The sequence below is a fragment of the Ricinus communis genome, chromosome 7 (genome assembly GCF_019578655.1).
Source record: "Ricinus communis isolate WT05 ecotype wild-type chromosome 7, ASM1957865v1, whole genome shotgun sequence".
NCBI lineage: Eukaryota > Viridiplantae > Streptophyta > Magnoliopsida > Malpighiales > Euphorbiaceae > Ricinus > Ricinus communis.
The window spans coordinates 28553664-28572835 of NC_063262.1; the positions used below are offsets into that span (position 1 = coordinate 28553664).

Consider the following 19172-nt stretch of genomic DNA (forward strand, 5'->3'; position numbering starts at 1 on the left):
AAAAGGAGATGATTAAAATAACAAAAACATTATATATAAAAAAATGAGTGGCAAAGAAAGCGACAGGGTGTAGTTGCTTTCAGCTTTTGAGAGAGAAAAGTACAGAGGGGGAGTGGCAAAGAAAAGAAGGTATGAGTTTCTTGTGTTTCACATTCCATCATGTTTCTTCTTGGCTTGGGGTCTTCAGTCTTCTCCTTTGATTTTCAGACTCTTTATCTGACATTATATTATGAAAACAAAATTTCTTAACTATATTACCCCTTATAAATCTTATTAGGTGATTTCTAAGATGATTTTGTTTTAGAATAAAGTTATTTTATTTTATTTAGAATATTATTAATTTTTAATTAGATTAAATTTTATTTTTTAAGTTTTATAAATAAAAATGACTTACAATCACTTGAATTTTTTACAGTTTTATAATTGTAATAATAATTAATATTTTATGAAAAATAATAATACTTTTGTATTTTTTTCACAAATTATGTTAATTTTTATAAGTATCAGTAGTTGTGAAAAAATAAATGATATTATAAAAAATAATTGTTTTTGTGAGATTTAATAATTTATGAAAAATTGACAGATTTATAAAAAATATTAATTTTTTTGTAATCACGAAATATATTGCTAAATTATAAAAAATTGAAAATCTTTTTCATACTTTTTTACAAATTATACTAATTTTTCATAAGTGTTACTAGTTGTGAAAAAAATAAATAATATTATAAAAAAATAATTACTTTTGTAAAATTTAATGACCTACATAAAAGATTGACAATCTTCTTTATATTTTTTTACAAATTATATTAATTTTTTATAAATTATACTTTTTGTAAAAAAATGAATGATATTACAAAAAAAATGATAACTTTTGTAAAATTTCATAATTTAAGAAAAAAATTGGTAAATGTATGAAAAATATTAAATTTTTCATAATCGTTAAATATATTTAAATTACGAAAAATGACAATCTTCTTTATAATTTTGTAAATTATACTTTCTTATAAATATTACTAGTTGCGAAAAAATGAATTATATAACGAAAAAATAATAATTCTAGTGAAATTTAAAATATTTATAAAAAAATTGGTAAATTTATAAAAATATTAAATTTTTCATAATCATGAAATAAATTGCTAAATTATGAAAAATGACAATCACCTTTATATTTTTTCGCAAATTACACTAATTTTTCATAAATGAAATTAATTATGAAAAATGAATGATATTATAAAAAATGATAACTTTTGTAAAATTTAATGATTTAAGAAAAAATGATAATTTTATAAAAAAATATTATCCAGGGTCCTTCGGAATAAATGAATTGTCTATAAATTCTTTTCACTATCCCTCAACAAATTATTAAGATTTATTTTCAATAAAATCTTATGTATTTCCATTGCTTCTTCAATAATGGTTAGGTCTTAATTTTATAATGGAATGAAATACTTTTTATAATCATGAAATTTATAACTGAATTGGAAAAAATGACAACCATTTTCATATTTTTTTTAAATTAAAATAATTTTTCGTTTAATTTAAAAGCGTATAAATTTTTAAAACTATATTATTTTACTTTAGCAAACTCCAATTTAATTAGTAACATCTAATTATAAATTACTAATATTATATATTTTCTTTAACAAAATAATCATAAAATTATCCATCAGACTAATATGTTTTTTAATTTAAACAATAAAATATATAATGATATTAAAATATGAAATATTGTAAATATTTAGTGTACTTCCCATCACAAGTCTTTGTCCGTGTCTCTTGTTGTCCGTTGGATTCTTTCATCCACATGGGTAAAACTCAATTGGATGTCATAAATTAGCTAAAACTACAATACCTACTCCTTCAATAAATAAAAAAGTGTTTTATTATGACTTATACAAATAAAGCACCGCAGCTTCAATTGCTCTTGTTAATAAAATTATGTTTGGAGCTTCCACTTTAAATTTTACATTTCCTAATAAAAATATAAATACAATTTAATTATTATATATGAAAAATGGTGATTGAAGTTAATTTGAGGACCAAATCCAACCGGCGAGAATGGGGGGACAGACCCTATACTCACAAAAAGGACATCACAGGCTGATTCAATTACCTCTTAGGATAGGCTTGAAAAAGCTGTGCTCTATTTTTTCTTTCTTTCTTTTTACGTATACTTTCTCTCCTCTAAATTATTACTGTAAGGCTTATTTGGATTACAATATTATCTTCAAGATATCTCTAACATTATTGATCTGAAAATTGCAAACTGTTGGGAAACTGCAACACAGTAAGATGGTCCCGCTGATAATTTAGGGTTTCTAGTTTCTAAGAAGAAGAAGATAACTTTTCTACAGAGAAGATGGTACGTAGATTTCTTTACTGATAATAAAGTCTAAAGCTAAACCTTCTTCACCGCCCCAAAATCATTATTTGTTTTCTATATGTTCGTGTAAATTTCATAAGCATTCTCAAATAGACTCTTTACATATTTTATTTTGTTTTGTTAAGTCTTTTTTTTCATTTCAAAACCTCAAAAACAGATTTCTCAGAAGAAAATCTCAAAGCAAACAAACAACTATTACTTTTTGGGTATCCGAAAAACGACTATGATTCTCTATTTAATGTAAATCTCAATATTTATTTCTTCTATTTTTAATTATAAAATTATTGAAAAATAGGTTTAAATAAATAGTGTAATGTCAATATATTTAAGGTTCGATGTTGAAAAAGACTTCCTTAATAATAGTAATATTAACTTTTGGATTTTTTGTTTAGTTTAAGAAAAGAAAATGCTGCGAATATTCAAAATGTTGGCGGATAACACACATCCCTGTCGTAGAGAATTTAGATTTCATGACATCTGCTTCAATCTTTCAATTATATTTAGTAACCAAAGAAATGAATAAAAACGGAAGTCCATCATCCACTCTCTCTCTCTCTCTCTCTCTATATATATATATATATATAGAGAGAGAGAGAGAGATGGGTCCCTCAATGAGGCATGAATAGTTATTAAATTAAACTTCTTTTCTCTTTTCAATTGCAAAATACTTCACACTTGGCCATTCCATAAAAGTACGGCTTGCAGAGATTTTGGAGAGTGAGAAACCCAATTATAGAAACAACAATCACTTGCAATTTGTTTGGGATTGATTTTAGATATTCAAGAAGCAATTTTTTTTATTTCAATTTTATTTTTAAAAAAAAAATTATCAATTCATTTGTTTTAACAATTAAGCTAAAATTAATGAATATGTTTTTGAGATATCTATCCAGTCTGAGACGTACCTAAGATGATTAATTTGTCCTAAAGTTACTTTAAATGTGTATTGATTATTAATGTAGGCGCAGCACTTGTTTCATTTTACAACTGTCTGTGATGTAAAGGGAATATTCGAGCAATATTTTTACTACTTCCATTAACATGTAAAGTATCTGTCTTTAGGTTAGATTAAACAGCACTATGCAGCAAAAAGTATGGCCACATTCTGCAGACATGATAAGACACGAGGCCTAACTAAAAGCAAATCATTCATTTTCCTTGATTATGAGTGCCACAATCACAAGCTGCTTATATGAATAATCTTAGGAGTTTTTAATATATAAAAGACAGTTCAACAAAATTCTTAATAAAGGAAAGGACACCTTAATGATTTGTTTTTGAATCTTAGTTCTTGGAATTTTTTAACTAAAGCCAGAAGAGTGACAAGGATTTTTCCCTATGAGAACCCAAAAAGAGGGTTACAGTGATTTAGTTTATTTGTATTTCATATTTGATTATCCATCCAAAAGGTAGGACCAACATATTATATTCCACAAATAGAAATCACTTAATACCCACTTTTAAAGTTATATTAAAAAATTGTATATATGTATTAGAAAAAAATAATAATCAGAGTACAGTTGCAATTACAAATTTAATTCGATAATAAGTACATATTTTAGTTTTAAAAAATTAAGTTCCCTTCATTTATAATAATAAAGGAAAAAAGAAACAAAAGTGGACTGCAGCTAGAAGAGGTACATGTGCACATCAATTATAACAAGCTCCACTATGCTTCCCCGAACATGAGAAGTATTTTATATTACAGTATGAATATAAAGAGAGAGGGAGAGGCATTAGATATGGAAGAGACAGGAAGAAGATAATTTGAAAACATTGCATAGGAGCAATATTTTTACAGTTTTTGGACTCAATTTGCTCCATGTCTGCCAAACATAAACATGTATAACAGTATTGTCAATCATCTAAATCAATTCACAAATTATGTAATATGTCCGAGGTAATTAGCATTTGGGTATGTTTTTCTATGATAATATTTATAAATAAATAATTGATAAATATTTAATTTTTTTAAACTAATATATAAGTGTGAAAATATCTCTAGAGTAAGGAAGAATTTTCTCTTTTTTCTTCTTTTAAATTCATTTTTAATGGAGAAAGCATATAATATGAGTTATTAACTGCCTAAACCAGATTGACTTGTGTTTTTATATCCATTGTATGAATGGGCTAAGCTTAGACAGAATATATATGGACATAAATCAAGTGTATAAGTAATTCTATAATATGTGAAGAACAAAAATAATACAACCCAAAGAGCTCATATTCTAATTAACTTGCACCTTACCAGAATTTCCTTTGGCTCATCAAATGCAAAACCAAGGTTGTTGCTAAGAGGGACAAATTCCAGCCAAGCCGACTAACCAAATTTAGGAGACGAAAATAGATGGTCAACAACCACTGCTGGCTATGGTTATAACCCCAGTTGGTCGGCTACTGAGCATGGAGAGGTGACAAAACACGCTAATACTGACTCCAATATGACCTCACCATTGTCTATTCAGAGACAAACAACTCCCAAACTGTGCTGCAATGTGATCGCTTTCAGGCTTTCATCCACTTTCACTAATGGACAAGGGAACAAGTTTGCATCTGTTACCCACAGGCAACGCAAAAGGCTCAAGGGTTGGTCGCCTAGAAAAATTTGGACGCGTAATACTAATAATAGTTGGCATTTGTGGGTCCTGCAGATATATGACTGTAGCAGAACTATAGTAGACCTGATGGGAAAAATAATAATAATAAGAGAGAGATGTCTGATTTCTGCAGAAGAAGAGACAAAAGCTGTTAGGTAGGGCTTGTTTTCCAGAAAATGACAAACCTGAGAAGGGTTGCAGCAATAACAGTCCCCAATAGATTTTTCCTTACTCTGAGGAATGGTTCTACAATAAATAAAAACGTTAACTAATATTATACCTTTCTTTTATATAGTAAAACGACAAAGGCTTTTAAAGCTTTCCTACTTAAATATGGCCCAGGCATTCAGGACTTGATACGCAATCTTATATCACGAGGCTTTGGCCAAAAGATTCATTAACAAGTACAAGATGGAGCAGTCAACGTAATAACAGGTCAGGATGCGCATCACTAGAACGAAGTTTTGCAAATCTGATTCGGGAGATCCTGATGAAAGATTATGAAGCTAATGAAATTATTTTTGAATTTATTATTCTATTGCATTCTCATTCTGTAGTGCTCCATTATACAATCTTTCAGACATCCCCATTATTTTTGTTTGTCACACAGAATAAGTGGGGGTGAAACAGAACCACTGATATTGACCCTCTTCTGAGACTCTGGGAAAATACTGGATAGAAGAAGCTTTTAGCCCCTGCTTGTTTAGTGCCATTTCCCGGATAATGTTTATTTCGCTCTGTCCATTACGTCATCCACTGCACCACTGTTTACTCCCGTTCTACTAAGTGCTGCTCTCAAGTTTTCAGCTCTCCTGTCGTGCCAAAGGCATAATATGAACATGCATATTTGTATAGTAATCGAATAAACATATAAGAAGAGCTGACCTAAAATGTCCGTAAGGACGTCCATGATGGTCCTCAACGCCCAGGAGTTGAAGAGATTATCTCTTGAATAAGGCGAATAATCCTGCAATTCAGGGGGAAAAAAAAAAAGAAACAAACAAGTATTCTGATCAATCAAAATAAGCAGTCAAATGGGCATACCATCATGCAGAGGCAACACCATGCCAAGAGTCGAAAGACTAAAACCACCAAAATAAATCCGTTGCGAAAGAAAAAGAAAAATTAACTTTTCCAACTATGTAATTTTCTGGTCAAATAGATTCCTACCATCAGAACCAGGACCTGATCCTATACGCGGTCTATATTATGACAATGGAAATACATGCAACGTTCATAGTGGACACTAATGCTGATAGGTTCAACATTTTACTCTTCCTCTTTCCTTCTCTTCCATAACTATGGCGTATGCTGTAGGCACATTCTTTGTCAAACCTCTCTGCACCGACGTAAAGAAAGGTAAAGCAAAAGCAATTTAATGGTCGTCACTACAAGATGATATTGCCAAAGATATAGTTCTACAAATGCACATGCTAAATGTAGAGGAAGGGTAGTAAATAGCAGAAACTTAGAGACAAAAACATATTTCTTTCCTGCTTTGTTCATCAATAGAAACACAAACAAAATACAGTTAAATTTCTGGAATGCTGTTTCTGGAAACAATTACTATTACTAGAATAAAAAATATAAAGATATCGTTATTTACAAGAGAGAGAGAGAGAGAGAGAGTTTGAATACCGCCATGAATATGAGAAAACCTTACCTTTTGAGAGAACTCTGCTTTCCAGAATGATAGGATTTTAAAAAGCTGTAGAAAGATTATAGATTAAAAGAGCGCAAGAACTATAGAGAAGAATAGAATGATGGCAGTACCATGTTTTAATAGCTAATTAATCTTAAACTAGAAAACCGGAGTAATCTAATCTATTTCTTTTAGTTGGTACCAGAATTACCTACAAAATTAAAAATATGATCTAAAACAAATTTTTTACTTTTTCTTATTTGAGTTACTGTTTTTCAGTTCGCATGAGAATTACCTATTTATTTTCAGCTGATAATTAATATTCGGTTTAAATACTTGCAACAATTTCAGTTAAAGTAAATAACAAATTGTAAAAGAATTATTTTTAACTTATGGCTTCAATTTTCAATTTCTTAATCTAAAAATTCTAGGAAACTAGGATTTATTTTTATTTTTATCAGAGGAAACTAGGATTTTGAAATAGTGATATATAGGTAACTAATTATTTACATTCGTTAAATCTTTTAAATTAATAATCTTTGTTATTGCACCTCAATCTTGTGAGTGTCATCCTTTTATTTAATTCAGCTAACTTTTATTTTCCATTCCTTCAATAAAAAAATATGTTAATGATTTGCTATATTTAGAGGACTAATTAAGAAAATAGCTTTTTTTTAGTTTTATAGTTTAAAATAAAATAAAGTTTATTAATTGACTAAAGAAAGTTCTGTAGACTAATTGGAATAAATTCTCATAATAATTTTAGCAATAAAATTAAAAAAAGAAATTAAGAATATTATATTTGGAAGCAATTTTGGTAATTACAAAAAGAAAAGAAAGATGTCTATTCTAAAAGAAAAATTATAATTTAATCTGAGCCAGCTAGAATTTTCTCAGCCGATCGATTTTCGATCTATCCGTCTCCCAAGATGTGAATATGCCACTTCGAGTCCCACTTCAAATTTCACCGTTCCATCTTTTTTCTCATTTTTCTTCTTCGGCCTCTAAATCTTGGACTTGTCAAACTAAATCCAGTAATCAGGAGGTTCTGAAGTAACAATTAGATGCACTGCCCAAAGATGCAATTTCGATCAAAATGTCGTTTTATTCTCTTAAGATTACAAAGTATACAACAACAGATTATAACAATAATTTCTATGGCTACAAACGAATATAAAAGTTTCAGCCAATTCCCAAGCTAATTCTAGCACTGATAGATTGGCTTGCGTGCCAGCAGCTTCAACCTTCAAGCAACTCCAGAATTCAACCTCAACCAAGACTTTGTTTCAGATCGTCAAAAGCTTCAATTCAAAGCCTAAAATAAGAATATCACATCACTTTTGGTAAAGACAAAAAATGGTGGCTGGAATTTGAAGAAATAAAACCGTACAATATTTTTAGGAAACGGAAATGACGTCATTAGATAGATGTAGCTCCCATCAACAAATTCCCTCTACCAATAAAGCCAAAAGTCTCTGGGATTGACCGGAGTTGGAAATAGAAACCGACGGGTAGAATTTTGGGAAATTCGAAATTGGACGAGTTACTTGAATAATTGATACTGAAGCGTGGATTAGTAGAGAAGAAACGAATGCTTACTAATATCATGCCAATGGGTGGCCGGAGTTGTCATCTCCGGCAGCTTGAAGGATTCAGTTCCAAAGAATAACAAGAGGAGAATTCAATAGTCACATAACCTAGATAGAATGAGGAGTAGGCTATTTGTCATTGGGAAAAAAGAGAACTTGAAGAAGGATTAAGAGTTCAGTGAAAGGTATTTGGCTTTTTGTTTTTCCAAGATCTAGAAGAAGATGATGATGTTAATGAACATGGATTTCCTCAACCAAGTAATCTTTCATGCTGATTAAGAATTTAAATTATGAAAATTAATTAACATGAAGCATTTTTTAGTACCTACCTTAGGTTTCAGGATCTTTTGGCTGTCACTGAAGTACTGGTTAGGATGGTTAATCCCAGCATCACATGATAAACCGTGAATAGCTTCAAATGTTAAGGTGCACGCCAACTGCATATTATCAGGTTCATTATGTAAATTCATATTCTTATATATTTAAACGGCAATGAACAAATGGAAGCACAAACACAACTAATTCATAACCTGATAATGTCTATTTCGCACTTTGTCCATTACATCATCCACTGCGCCACTGTTTACTCCCATTCCACTAAGCGCTGCTCTCAAGTTTTCTTCACTGTCATGCCGCAAACATAATTTGAACACGCATATAACCGATCAAATAAACATACAAGGCCAGGTATATATAATATTAAACGACCTCAAAAATATCGAAGTAGTTAAGAGAACTGACCTAAAATGTCTGTAAGGACATCCATGATGGTCTCCAACGCCAGGAGTTGAAGAGATTATCTTTTGACAAGCATAAGGTGTATAATCCTGCAATTCAGAGAAAAAGAAAAGTACAAACAAGGACTCTGATCAATTAAAATATGCAGCCGAATGGGCACACCATCATGCAGAGGCACCACTTGCCAAGAGTCAAATAACTGAACTACCAGAATAAATCAGTTGTAAATAAAAAATTAACCATCAATGTTTCCAACTAAGTAACTTTGTAGTCGTAACTAATTCTAATATCATAGTGTCCTACTAATGCCGATCGGTTTAAGATCTTACTGTTCTCTTTCCTTCTCTTCCATAATTATGGCGTATGCTGTAGGCATATTCTTTGTCAAACCTCTCTGCACCAACCTACAGAAAGTTAAAGAAGAAGCATTTAGTGGTCTGTATGTGATTTCAGGCTCAAGACGCTATATTGCCAAAGATTTTTCTGGAAATAATTACTAATACCGGTTTATAAAATAGAAGAAAATGTAATTTACGAGAGAGAGGCATTCAGTACCACCATGACTATGACAAAGAAAGTATATGGTTTGCACCTTACCTTTTGAGAGAATTCTGCTTTCCAGAATGCAAGAGCGTCATCCAACTTCAAACCAACTCCCTGAAGTATAGATAAAAGAAATATTTAACGAAATTGCCAGAACTATTACACCAAAAAAGAAATGCTTACGACAAGATAATAATGACAGCCACACTGAAAGTTTTATTTACTCATGGATCATGTCACTACTGAATCGTAGAAAACTTGATTTTGAAGCAATGGAAGAGAGACAGCAGAATAAATAATGGTTCTGAAGCATCAATGCATAAATTTCTTAAGAGAGAAATTTCCGCTCAAGCGGAGAAATTACAACCTTGAGAAAAAGGCCTAATTGCATCCTCCCTCCATGCTTCAAATGATGATCATCTCTAAGCTGTGAAATATGGCATAAAATAACAAAAAAATAATTAAAACAATAATAACGAAAAGCAATAGCACAACAGAAAGTTAACAAAGAACTTGATTGAACAAAAATTTTATTGCACAATCAGAACTTACTTTTTCAAACAGGTGGCGCATGCACAGTGGAAATGAACTCTTAGCTACCATGTCAATGTCCTTAATTGATATCTCAGCAAATTCTTTGGGCTGTAAAGGCAGTCAACAAAAAATTTTCTAAATAATATGAAACTATGAACTATGACCTAACATAACAGAACCATCCACAAACAGTAGGTATTAAAGTACCTGAGAATAGTCAGGACCCAGGTAGCTTGTAGATAGGGCTTCCACAATCTAAAAGGCACCCAAAATCATTATGTTAAATATCAATTCAACTCAACTCAACTCAACTAAGACTTCATCCCATGTCAAACGCCCACCAAATATTATGTCCGACACCGCATTAAAAGAAGCAAGACCAACTTAATTTACAGCGTCCATAACTCAATACTCACAGGAGTCAAGCGGTGCTTTTCTAGTTCTCTGATCATTGATGTCCATTTCCTGCAAACAAAAACGACTTGCTGATTTATTTTTGTGTATAAAGAATCGAAACATCATGTCTACAGAGCATAACCTTAGAAGACTGAGTATTGAATGTTCTCCACCAATTATATCAAACAACTTGCATAATTAATATGGTTCTTACATATAATACAAGGGAGCTTTTGAAACATGAAAACTACAAAAATCACCTGTTTGTAAGAGTGAGTGCCTTTGATAGGATACTGCGAAATTGTGTAACTACAAGGGAAACAACCTACAAGATGAAATTAGACAAACATCAATAAGATATTTGAAAACCACTAGTTTGAAGGATTAAGTTACAAAAGAAAAAAAAATAGAACTACAGAAGTAACCTGATTTGGAGCAACATACGCATGGCCTTTACGAATAAAAACTCTACGACCAGCTACAAGTTCTGGGACTTCTTCAAAGGGTACCTACAATGGAGCAAGATAAATAAGCACGGATAAGATTTATCAAACAAACCTATATGAGATGACAGACTTTATCAAGGATTAAAAAATGGAAGTTCATCGTTCTCAGAAATGTTGAGTCCTTTTAACTATTAATACTAATGGAATCTTCAATAAGGTTTTCAATTTGTATATCCATCAAAACAAGCAATAGGATGAACTGAGTCAGATATTTTTCTCATCCATCTAGAAAGCAACTGAGTGTATACTCATAGTTGGGCCCAAGGAATTACATCAACCAAGATGATGGTGACACAAACACTCGGACTAAAACCAAAAGATATATGGCTACTAGAATGTTCTTCCACCTCCCATTAGATACTGATTTCCTTATTCACAAATAATTAAAATGGAAGTATTGTACAAAGAATGAAGTAATCAAGGAAAGGTAAACAGACCTTGTAGAATATGGCGTCAGCTGCAAAAAGGAAACACAATAGGAGAAGACAAATTCATGTTAGAAATGGAATAAGAAAAAGAAAATGAATCAGTGCTGAGCTATGGTGGTGTTATGACATGTGACAATAAAAGGGTGATGAACCTAATTTTTCTTCTCAAGACATACAACATAATATTTCAATGCACTTCTTTAGACTTTTAAAATACTTGGCAGATTTTAGCAACAGTAAAAAATTCACAACACTGTATTTGCAAGTCTACATATATCTTTCGAGATTTATTTAGAATAGCTTCATACATTAATACAGGACAACCCTAAAACAAAGATTGTAAGGCTATATTATATAATTGGTGGGCCAATATTTGGATAGGGTTTTTTTGGACATAAAGAGATTAGTTTTTGTTACTATAAAGAACTGAAAGCAAAAGGAAATTAACTAGGGACTATCCTGCTGCTGCATTAACAGAATCTGCAAACAGAATCAAAGGGGCTGATTTAACAATTATTTGCAAGAAGTAAAATATGCATCCTTTAACTTCCAATTAAGATACTAATTTCTTCATTATTCATGTGCCTAATCAAATTTGAGGGGAGGAATGCGCTTTGATGGTGTATGCTTATTGAAAACTAAGACCTAAAGGGATACTAGAAATGCTTTTGGTAGAGCATGGGCCGTCAATAGCATGCTCTTTTCTAATTTTGTGTCAATACCGCAGATTTGGATACTAAACAGAATTCTTAAAATCATGTCAGTTGTGGCATGACTTTATTTCTTCCAAAATACTTTGCCTTTTGAAGTTGAAAGAAATGAATTCTAGCAACTGAAACTTTCCAAACATAAGAATTGACACGCTCAATTCACTTGAGATGAATTCTTGCATCTTTATACTTTCTAAATACTATTTTAAACTTCTCACAACATTGAATCTAATCAGGACAATGAACTTCACAAAAATTACCACTATTCAACATTTTGGTAGTGCAATACAATTTTAATATTATATTGTCTTATGAAATCATTTTGATGTCCTAATTAAACACTGGTTGTTCCAGATGGATACAGCATACAAGGTATAAATGAAGTTACAATGAACAGAATCAGAATTAAGAACAGAACTTAATAAGCAGCAGGCATTAGAAGTGAAAACTAAAGGCCAATGAAGCCAACAAGTGATGTACTATTACAAGAGGGAAAAGGCAGAGCAATGGACCGTGCAACTTGAACCAATTTGTCCTTTATACTCTGCAGTAAAACCAGACACAAGAGAGATAAAATCTAACATTAGCCTTACATATCTAAAAAGTAGATGCGAAATATGTGTTTAACTTGAATCAGAAATGTGGATTGCATTTAAACAGATGAATTTTTATGAAAATGAAAAATGCTTCAAGGGAAAGTGTATGAGAACATGTAGTAACCTCCAATTCTGCGCTGGGAACTGCCTTGTATGGAAGTCCAAACTCTTGCAACAATGCCCTCTGGCAAACTCAAGATGATAAATTGCGATCAATCAGCAACTAACTAAAGTGCAACAAGCTAATGAATCAATTTATTAATCTCACCTGAGGTTCAGCAGTCAAAAGGCAAAATCTGTATCGAAAAAGCGCAGTCTCGTTTGAAAGAAACCATTTTCTGAGGTCCTCTCTAGACAACATGGAACAAGAAAAATAAAATAATTAGGAATATTTGAAGGAATTAGGCCATTTTTGGAACAAATCATGTACAAGAGTTCAATTAAATTGAATTATAGCAAAATCATATCTTTTCTAGCATGCTTTAATTTCTTTCAAAGCTCCTTGTCTTTTGAAAAAAAAAAAAAAACCGAAATAAGTGAATTCTAGCAATTAGAAGGTATCCAAACATGAGACGAGACTAAATAGAATCGAATTGGTTTGAACCTTGCTATAGCTTAGATAAAAGAGGATAATTAACAAAAGGCTTTACGTTCTACAATAAACAAGACGGAGAACAAAATGAGAAATAATGTCCTTGTTGAGAACTTCTGATGCTTGTGGATGCTTCATATTTGCTTTCCATAGCTCATTTACCTAAATTCAGGAAGAAAAAAAAGCCCGAACAATCAATAACAAAAATAAAATTAAAAAAACAAAGATTAATTCTAATTTGACTAAGGATGATTAAAACTGAGAACAATTACCAATTTTTCCATTTCCTCAGGCTTCTTACCGCGAGATAATCCATCGGAAACACCTTTAAGAACTGAACCAATAATAAATTGACATGAGATGATATGTTAGTAAGTGCGTGTGATGCAAGTATATGCATAAACCCCAGAAATTGATTTAAGGAAACATCAAACGAGAAATTATGACTACCTCGAAGGCGATCCATAGCGTAAAGCTCGAAGTCTTCGAGTCTAACTTCGAGAGCAGGTGCACAACGGTATAGAGGGAGAGTTGGAACGACATCGTTTGGCTGAGGCTTAACTAACTCCATTTCACGTTTTATCTTTCTTTGTTAGACGCAAAAAAAAATCAACCGATCGGAGAAGGAGAAGACTGAGCAGTCTTTGGTGGTGTGAAGAATTGAGTTTTGCTTTCCTTTTCTTTTCTCTTTTATTTTTTTTTGAGTCTCCTTTTTCGCGCCAATCGAGGTACTGAAATGGCGGGAAATGATCTGGTGAACACTGCTGGAATTGCTACGAGCATCGGCAGCTGGACATATTCATGGGCCGGAACTGATTGTGCCTTACTTAATTTTGAATAAGTTCGACCCCGTCTAGGTTCAATAATTTTTTGATATTTCTGAGGTCAAGCTTGAATTTGAAATTTTTTAAAAAGTCCGGCTCGCCGTATAAATTATTAAATCTGTATCAAATTATAGTTATATTTAGATTTAGAGTTTTATTTTGATTAATATATTATTAATAACAATAAAATTATAAACTGAAATAATAGGTAGCTAGGTGGTATTGACATTTAATTATAAATTGAAAATCACAGATTCAATTGCTAGATATGACATTTTTTTTTACTAACTAAACTAGACATCGGGCCGGGTTTATACTCAAAAATTGTTGTCCAAATCCGTACCGAAGAGTGCGGGTCTGGACAAGCCGGGCAGATACCCAGACCCAGGAACAGGTCTATCAGCAGCTGAGCCTTTTGGGCCATTAACTATAATGGGCCATAGCAGATAACAAGAAAAGAAAAGAAAACGTTTAATTTATAAAATTTGGGATTTAAAATAAATAAAAAATTTAACATACATGGAAATTGATTTGCTAATTTTTTAAGATTTGTATAATATTCTTAATCTTTTTAATTTAACTTCAATAATTAATTAAACTTACACAGATGTGTTGAGCTATAAATAAATAAATATCAGACATTTAATTTAGTGGTGAGGAGAATTTATAGCCAGAAACAAGTCTTACATAATAAAAATTATTAAAAAAAAAAATGTTAGGAAACAGTACTATCAAATTAGCAGAGAAGAATTATCCCTTCCCTGTTTAGTAGATTTCTTAACAATCATTACTTCTTCCGTTGAGAGTCATCAAATTAAGTGCCACTTCATGGATATGGGGTTTGGAGTTCTTGCTTGCCACAGGAGTATGGGGTGGTGGTAAGAGTGACGAGGTTGTGGCCATCGTTGTGTGCTGCTACTATGTTTTCTATTAGAGTTTGTAATATTCTTAGCTATAATCATCTTTATGTGGACTATGAGCTTCATTTGTGGGTCATATATTGAAAGATGAACTTAACAGCCATGGCTCATGTATATTTTCAATGAAAGAATAAACATTGACTTATTAGAATATAGTTAGTTAATTTGTTAAAAAAATAATAATAACAAGTACCCATATATCTTAATTTGATTAAGATTTTAAATCTATAAGCATTATAGTGTAATTCACATAAAATTTAATTATAAGTTGATGAATAGTAAGTAACAGAAGCTTTCTCTATATATAAAATTATATATAACAAAATGTTGCATATTTTATTTTGAGGTTCTAAGTTGTAAGTGCATAAAAAAATGTACAAGAAATCGAGTGTTAATAATATTGTATTATGCTAACTTAAAAGGAAGTGTAGATTTGCATTTGGCTCAAGATATGCTCAAAGTTATCAGTAGACTTTTCAATTGGATGGGAATGCATTCCTTCATAAGTTGTCACAACAATTCCTTCATCTCTTGTCAATCTCTGAACTTGCTTTTTCACATTGCATCCTTGGTGAGTACACCTATAGTAGCTCCTACACATTGTCAACAATAAGCAAGTTAATACATTTGCTTCAATGTAAAAGGAAGAAAAATAAAATTAACTATAAACCAGTTTAATTTGAAACTAGTCCACTAAGGTAGTAAACTACTTCATACATTTGCAATTGGAAAAAGAAAATTATTTATGGAGAAAAGATAGGTCTTAAATTTCTAAAAATCTTCTAACAACGAATCTTAAAAAAAAAAAAAAAAAAAAGAAATTAGAATCATATAATAGGGACCTTCCCAAATGATAAACATCATTGCATTCCAGAAAGATCCTATTTTGGGTATTGAATTATGTTATGTAAATATGCAAGTGCGAATAAGAGATGAAATAAAACTATAATCAATGATAGAAATTGATGTATTATTGATGCTATTGTCAGTAATAGTATCAATGTGTTATTGATACTATTTTCAAACAGCAATTTTGTCATGCAATTATTGAGCAGAGCATGAATAAAAGTAGGAAAGAAACTTTAGAGATTCAATTCTAAGTGTTAGTTTATATATAAGTGTATTTAAGTATGTTTCTGTCACTGGACTTCATTAATTATCCAGATCAAAATCTATCATTTAGAATTTAATTTCAGTATATAATATACTTTTAAGAATCTATTCAATTTGCAAAATCTGGAGAGCCCCAAACCACTTGAATATTCAGCTACTAAAAGTAGCTTCCTTTTCATATTATTTATCATAATAGGAGAATGAATTTGGTAGCTATGTAAGGGGCCTTTTGTAACACTAGAGCAACAGAAATATTCTCGACTTGTCTTATCAATTCACCAAGATAATTTCTATTTTTTGAATATATATATATATAATATTCTTTACTAATTAATAACTTATTTTAAGTTTCATATCCTTACTTCTTATATTATGTATTGTATTTAAGGATTATTGCTTCATAAAAACCACATAAAAAGAGAGTTATTTAAATTCAAACTAACAAGAAACCTAATGTCATCTATGCATGGTGCTTAAAGATTTGGGTGTCTGTTATCAGCATATATATATGACCCAATCGATGTGTATTCTTCATGAGTTTCTTTTTTATTTATATGCTTGTGTGCCCTTTAACATTTATCAAATGAAAATGTTGACTCATAAATAATTATATGTACATATTGGATCAAATTAATGAATCTATATGAATACTGCTACTCAGTGAAAGAAAATTGTTATAGTTGAAGAAAGAAAATATGATAAAAACATATCATTAAAAGAGCTAGCTGAATTGGTACTGACCTGGGAAATTTATTATTCTTGACAGCCTTTTGGCCATACTTTCTCCATCGATATCCATCATCGAGAATATCAACTTGGCTCCTTGTTTGAAAGGCATATCTAGGCTTCTTCATCTTCTTCTCTCCTTTTTTCTTCCCTGATGATAATAGTTTTTCTTCATTATTCTCAGACCCAAAACCACCAAAGCTTTTATTCTGTGACAGGTTATTGCTATGACCATTAATTAAACCCATGGGCACTTCCATTTCTTGCACCAATCCCAATAACCCATTTTCCTTATTAGCTTGGAAGTAGTCAGTAAAACCATTAATGCTAGAACTTCCCATTATGTTCAGTGACATGGAAGAACAACTAGCTGCTGATGCTGTTTCTGAAGAAGAAGAAGAAGAAGAAGAAGAAGAAAATGGAAAAAATGATGGGTAATTTTCCATTATAGAAAGAAATGAAGATATATAGAAGAAGAAGAAAAAAAGGAATGGCTGCTTAGGTATAATAGCAACGGCTGCTCCTAAGCAAGAAAGCTAAAAAGTTGGAGGCGGCTGTGAATGATGGCTAAGATAATTTAGCCTTTGAGCTTCTTTATTGTCCTATGTTTTTCGTTTGGTGTCGTAAACGGCACGTAAATATATATATACTGAAGGAAAATCACTTAATCAATAGAAATTTTTTGTTTTTCTTTTTATCAATTTACTCAAAACTAAAATTTGGATTTGAGGCGTCAGACTAAAATTAAACAAAGATTATATATAAACATATGGCAATTGGCTTCACAATTAAGATTAGAAATGAGTGTTTTTAAAAAATGGTAAAAGCAATTATATTATTATATATTAGTTTTTGGGTTGGTATTTGACCAAACTATGATTCGTACAAGAGTACTTTTCTTTGAAAATATGGATCATGGTAATTGGTTTTAAATACAAGTAGGAAGGAAGCAACGAAGATGGCTGGTTGGCAAGTTACTGTGTTACTCAAGTTATTAATGTTTTATCCTTTGAAGGATATGTACATTTTAGCCTAATCTTTAAACATATACATAATTATTTATCAGAATTTATATGAGGTTGCTATTATTAATACGTACATAGTATTAATGGAAAACCAGAGATTCATGACCAAGACATTTCACTATGTATATTCTCGGTCAAAGCAGCGTTTCAGATTATTATTATTATTATTATTTTGTAGTTTTTCTTCAATTACTTTTTTTTTTTTTCTATTTCTCATTCTTTTAGCAATTTAAGGATAAAAGGAAAAAGTATAGAAAAAGGCATATATAATTAATGTACAAAAAGACTACTAAACTACACGCATGGCTATAGGATCTACATCAATGCGAATTAAGATTATAAATGCTTATGGTCAAGGTGATTTGTCCACACTAATAGATATATATATATATATTAACCTAAAATACATCCATAGATTTCCAAATTAATATTTTTCACTCTTGGCATGGTATTGCCAATAATTGCGCTGATATGATTTTGTTTTTCTTAATTTTCAACATAAATTCTACTGAAAAACAACGCATGCATTCCATAAAAATTAGAAAAATTAATTAAATTGATTAATATCTAAATTGAAATAAACACCCTTTGAACGTAGAAATTCAATACAACTCAACCAATTTGTTTTGAATTTTAACTGTGAAATGTCAAATCTGAACTGCCAACCAAATAAAGTAATAATAATAATAGTTCAGTTACTCAATTCAATAATATAATTTAGCATACTAAAATAAATAAACTTAGATTACATAGTTCATACAACGATTGATGGGGTTTTAATTGCAATGTAGATTTTTAATCTATCAATATAAAAGAAAAACATTAACAAATTAATCCATATATATGGATATACCAAATATGTATATATCTCATCATTGTTTTTCTAGAAAGCGTACCAACAAGTTGAAACAAGCAACTCCTGACCACTATTTTAATTGGATTGTCTAAAAATTTGAACTAAACTGGATGATGTTATTCAATGGATTCCATGTATTAAAAATTTGTGGAACTATTGGTAGTCTTTGCCTCTCTGACTATGTAATCCAGAAGGAAAGAGTTAGTCCATATTCAACCAAAGAAACTAAACAGAGATTAGATATGCAAATTTTAATTATTCTAACCTTAGCCAATATGTATTGAGACACACTCATCAATTGGTCATAGTCATTTTACCAAGGAAATAACAAATAACATTTGGATTGTTTTTATGTTTCTTGCAATAATATAAAAAGAAGAAATATTATTGCAAAAGAAAACGTGGGTTTGAACGGTGATTGCATGTGGTTTGAATACATTTGTCGGGTCAAGAC

At 30.7% G+C, this 19172-nt stretch overlaps 2 protein-coding genes across 3 annotated transcripts; both read right to left on the reverse strand.

Annotated features, from left to right (window-relative positions):
- Positions 1 to 7410: 7410 nt before the first annotated feature.
- On the reverse strand, positions 7411 to 14190 carry LOC8286771 (probable DNA primase large subunit). Of its 2 annotated transcripts, none has more exons than XM_015716673.3 (19): positions 13705 to 14190; positions 13527 to 13588; positions 13313 to 13416; positions 12931 to 13012; positions 12787 to 12846; positions 12553 to 12610; positions 11366 to 11385; positions 10848 to 10931; positions 10683 to 10747; positions 10443 to 10491; positions 10234 to 10281; positions 10045 to 10134; positions 9860 to 9919; positions 9547 to 9606; positions 9279 to 9353; positions 8953 to 9038; positions 8742 to 8835; positions 8541 to 8648; positions 7411 to 7691 (listed from the first exon to the last, which is right to left on the reverse strand). In XM_015716673.3, the coding sequence occupies exons 1-19, from the start codon at positions 13823 to 13825 to the stop codon at positions 7683 to 7685; spliced, it is 1335 nt and encodes a 444-aa protein (XP_015572159.1). In that variant the 5' UTR covers positions 13826 to 14190; the 3' UTR covers positions 7411 to 7682. The 2 variants fall into 2 exon arrangements, with proteins under 2 accessions (XP_015572159.1, XP_015572158.1); XM_015716672.3 differs by having other exon boundaries at positions 7677 to 7937; positions 13705 to 14185.
- Positions 14191 to 15313: 1123 nt separating this feature from the next.
- LOC8286770 (probable WRKY transcription factor 75) lies at positions 15314 to 17428 on the reverse strand. Its single transcript, XM_002514842.4, has 2 exons — positions 16853 to 17428; positions 15314 to 15591 (listed from the first exon to the last, which is right to left on the reverse strand). The coding sequence occupies exons 1-2, from the start codon at positions 17281 to 17283 to the stop codon at positions 15414 to 15416; spliced, it is 609 nt and encodes a 202-aa protein (XP_002514888.4). The 5' UTR covers positions 17284 to 17428; the 3' UTR covers positions 15314 to 15413.
- Between the last annotated feature and the right edge of the window lie 1744 nt (positions 17429 to 19172).

Coding starts and splice junctions, on each gene's coding strand:
- LOC8286771 (XM_015716672.3), bottom strand. CDS start 13,825: ATGGAGTTAGTTAAGCCTCAGCCAAACGATGTCGTTCCAACTCTCCCT. Junction 10,932..11,365: donor CTGACGCCATATTCTACAAG/GTCTGTTTACCT, acceptor GCTCCATTGTAG/GTACCCTTTGAAGAAGTCCC. Junction 10,492..10,682: donor GCACTCACTCTTACAAACAG/GTGATTTTTGTA, acceptor TTTTGTTTGCAG/GAAATGGACATCAATGATCA.
- LOC8286770 (XM_002514842.4), bottom strand. CDS start 17,283: ATGGAAAATTACCCATCATTTTTTCCATTTTCTTCTTCTTCTTCTTCT. Junction 15,592..16,852: donor AAGAATAATAAATTTCCCAG/GTCAGTACCAAT, acceptor GACAATGTGTAG/GAGCTACTATAGGTGTACTC.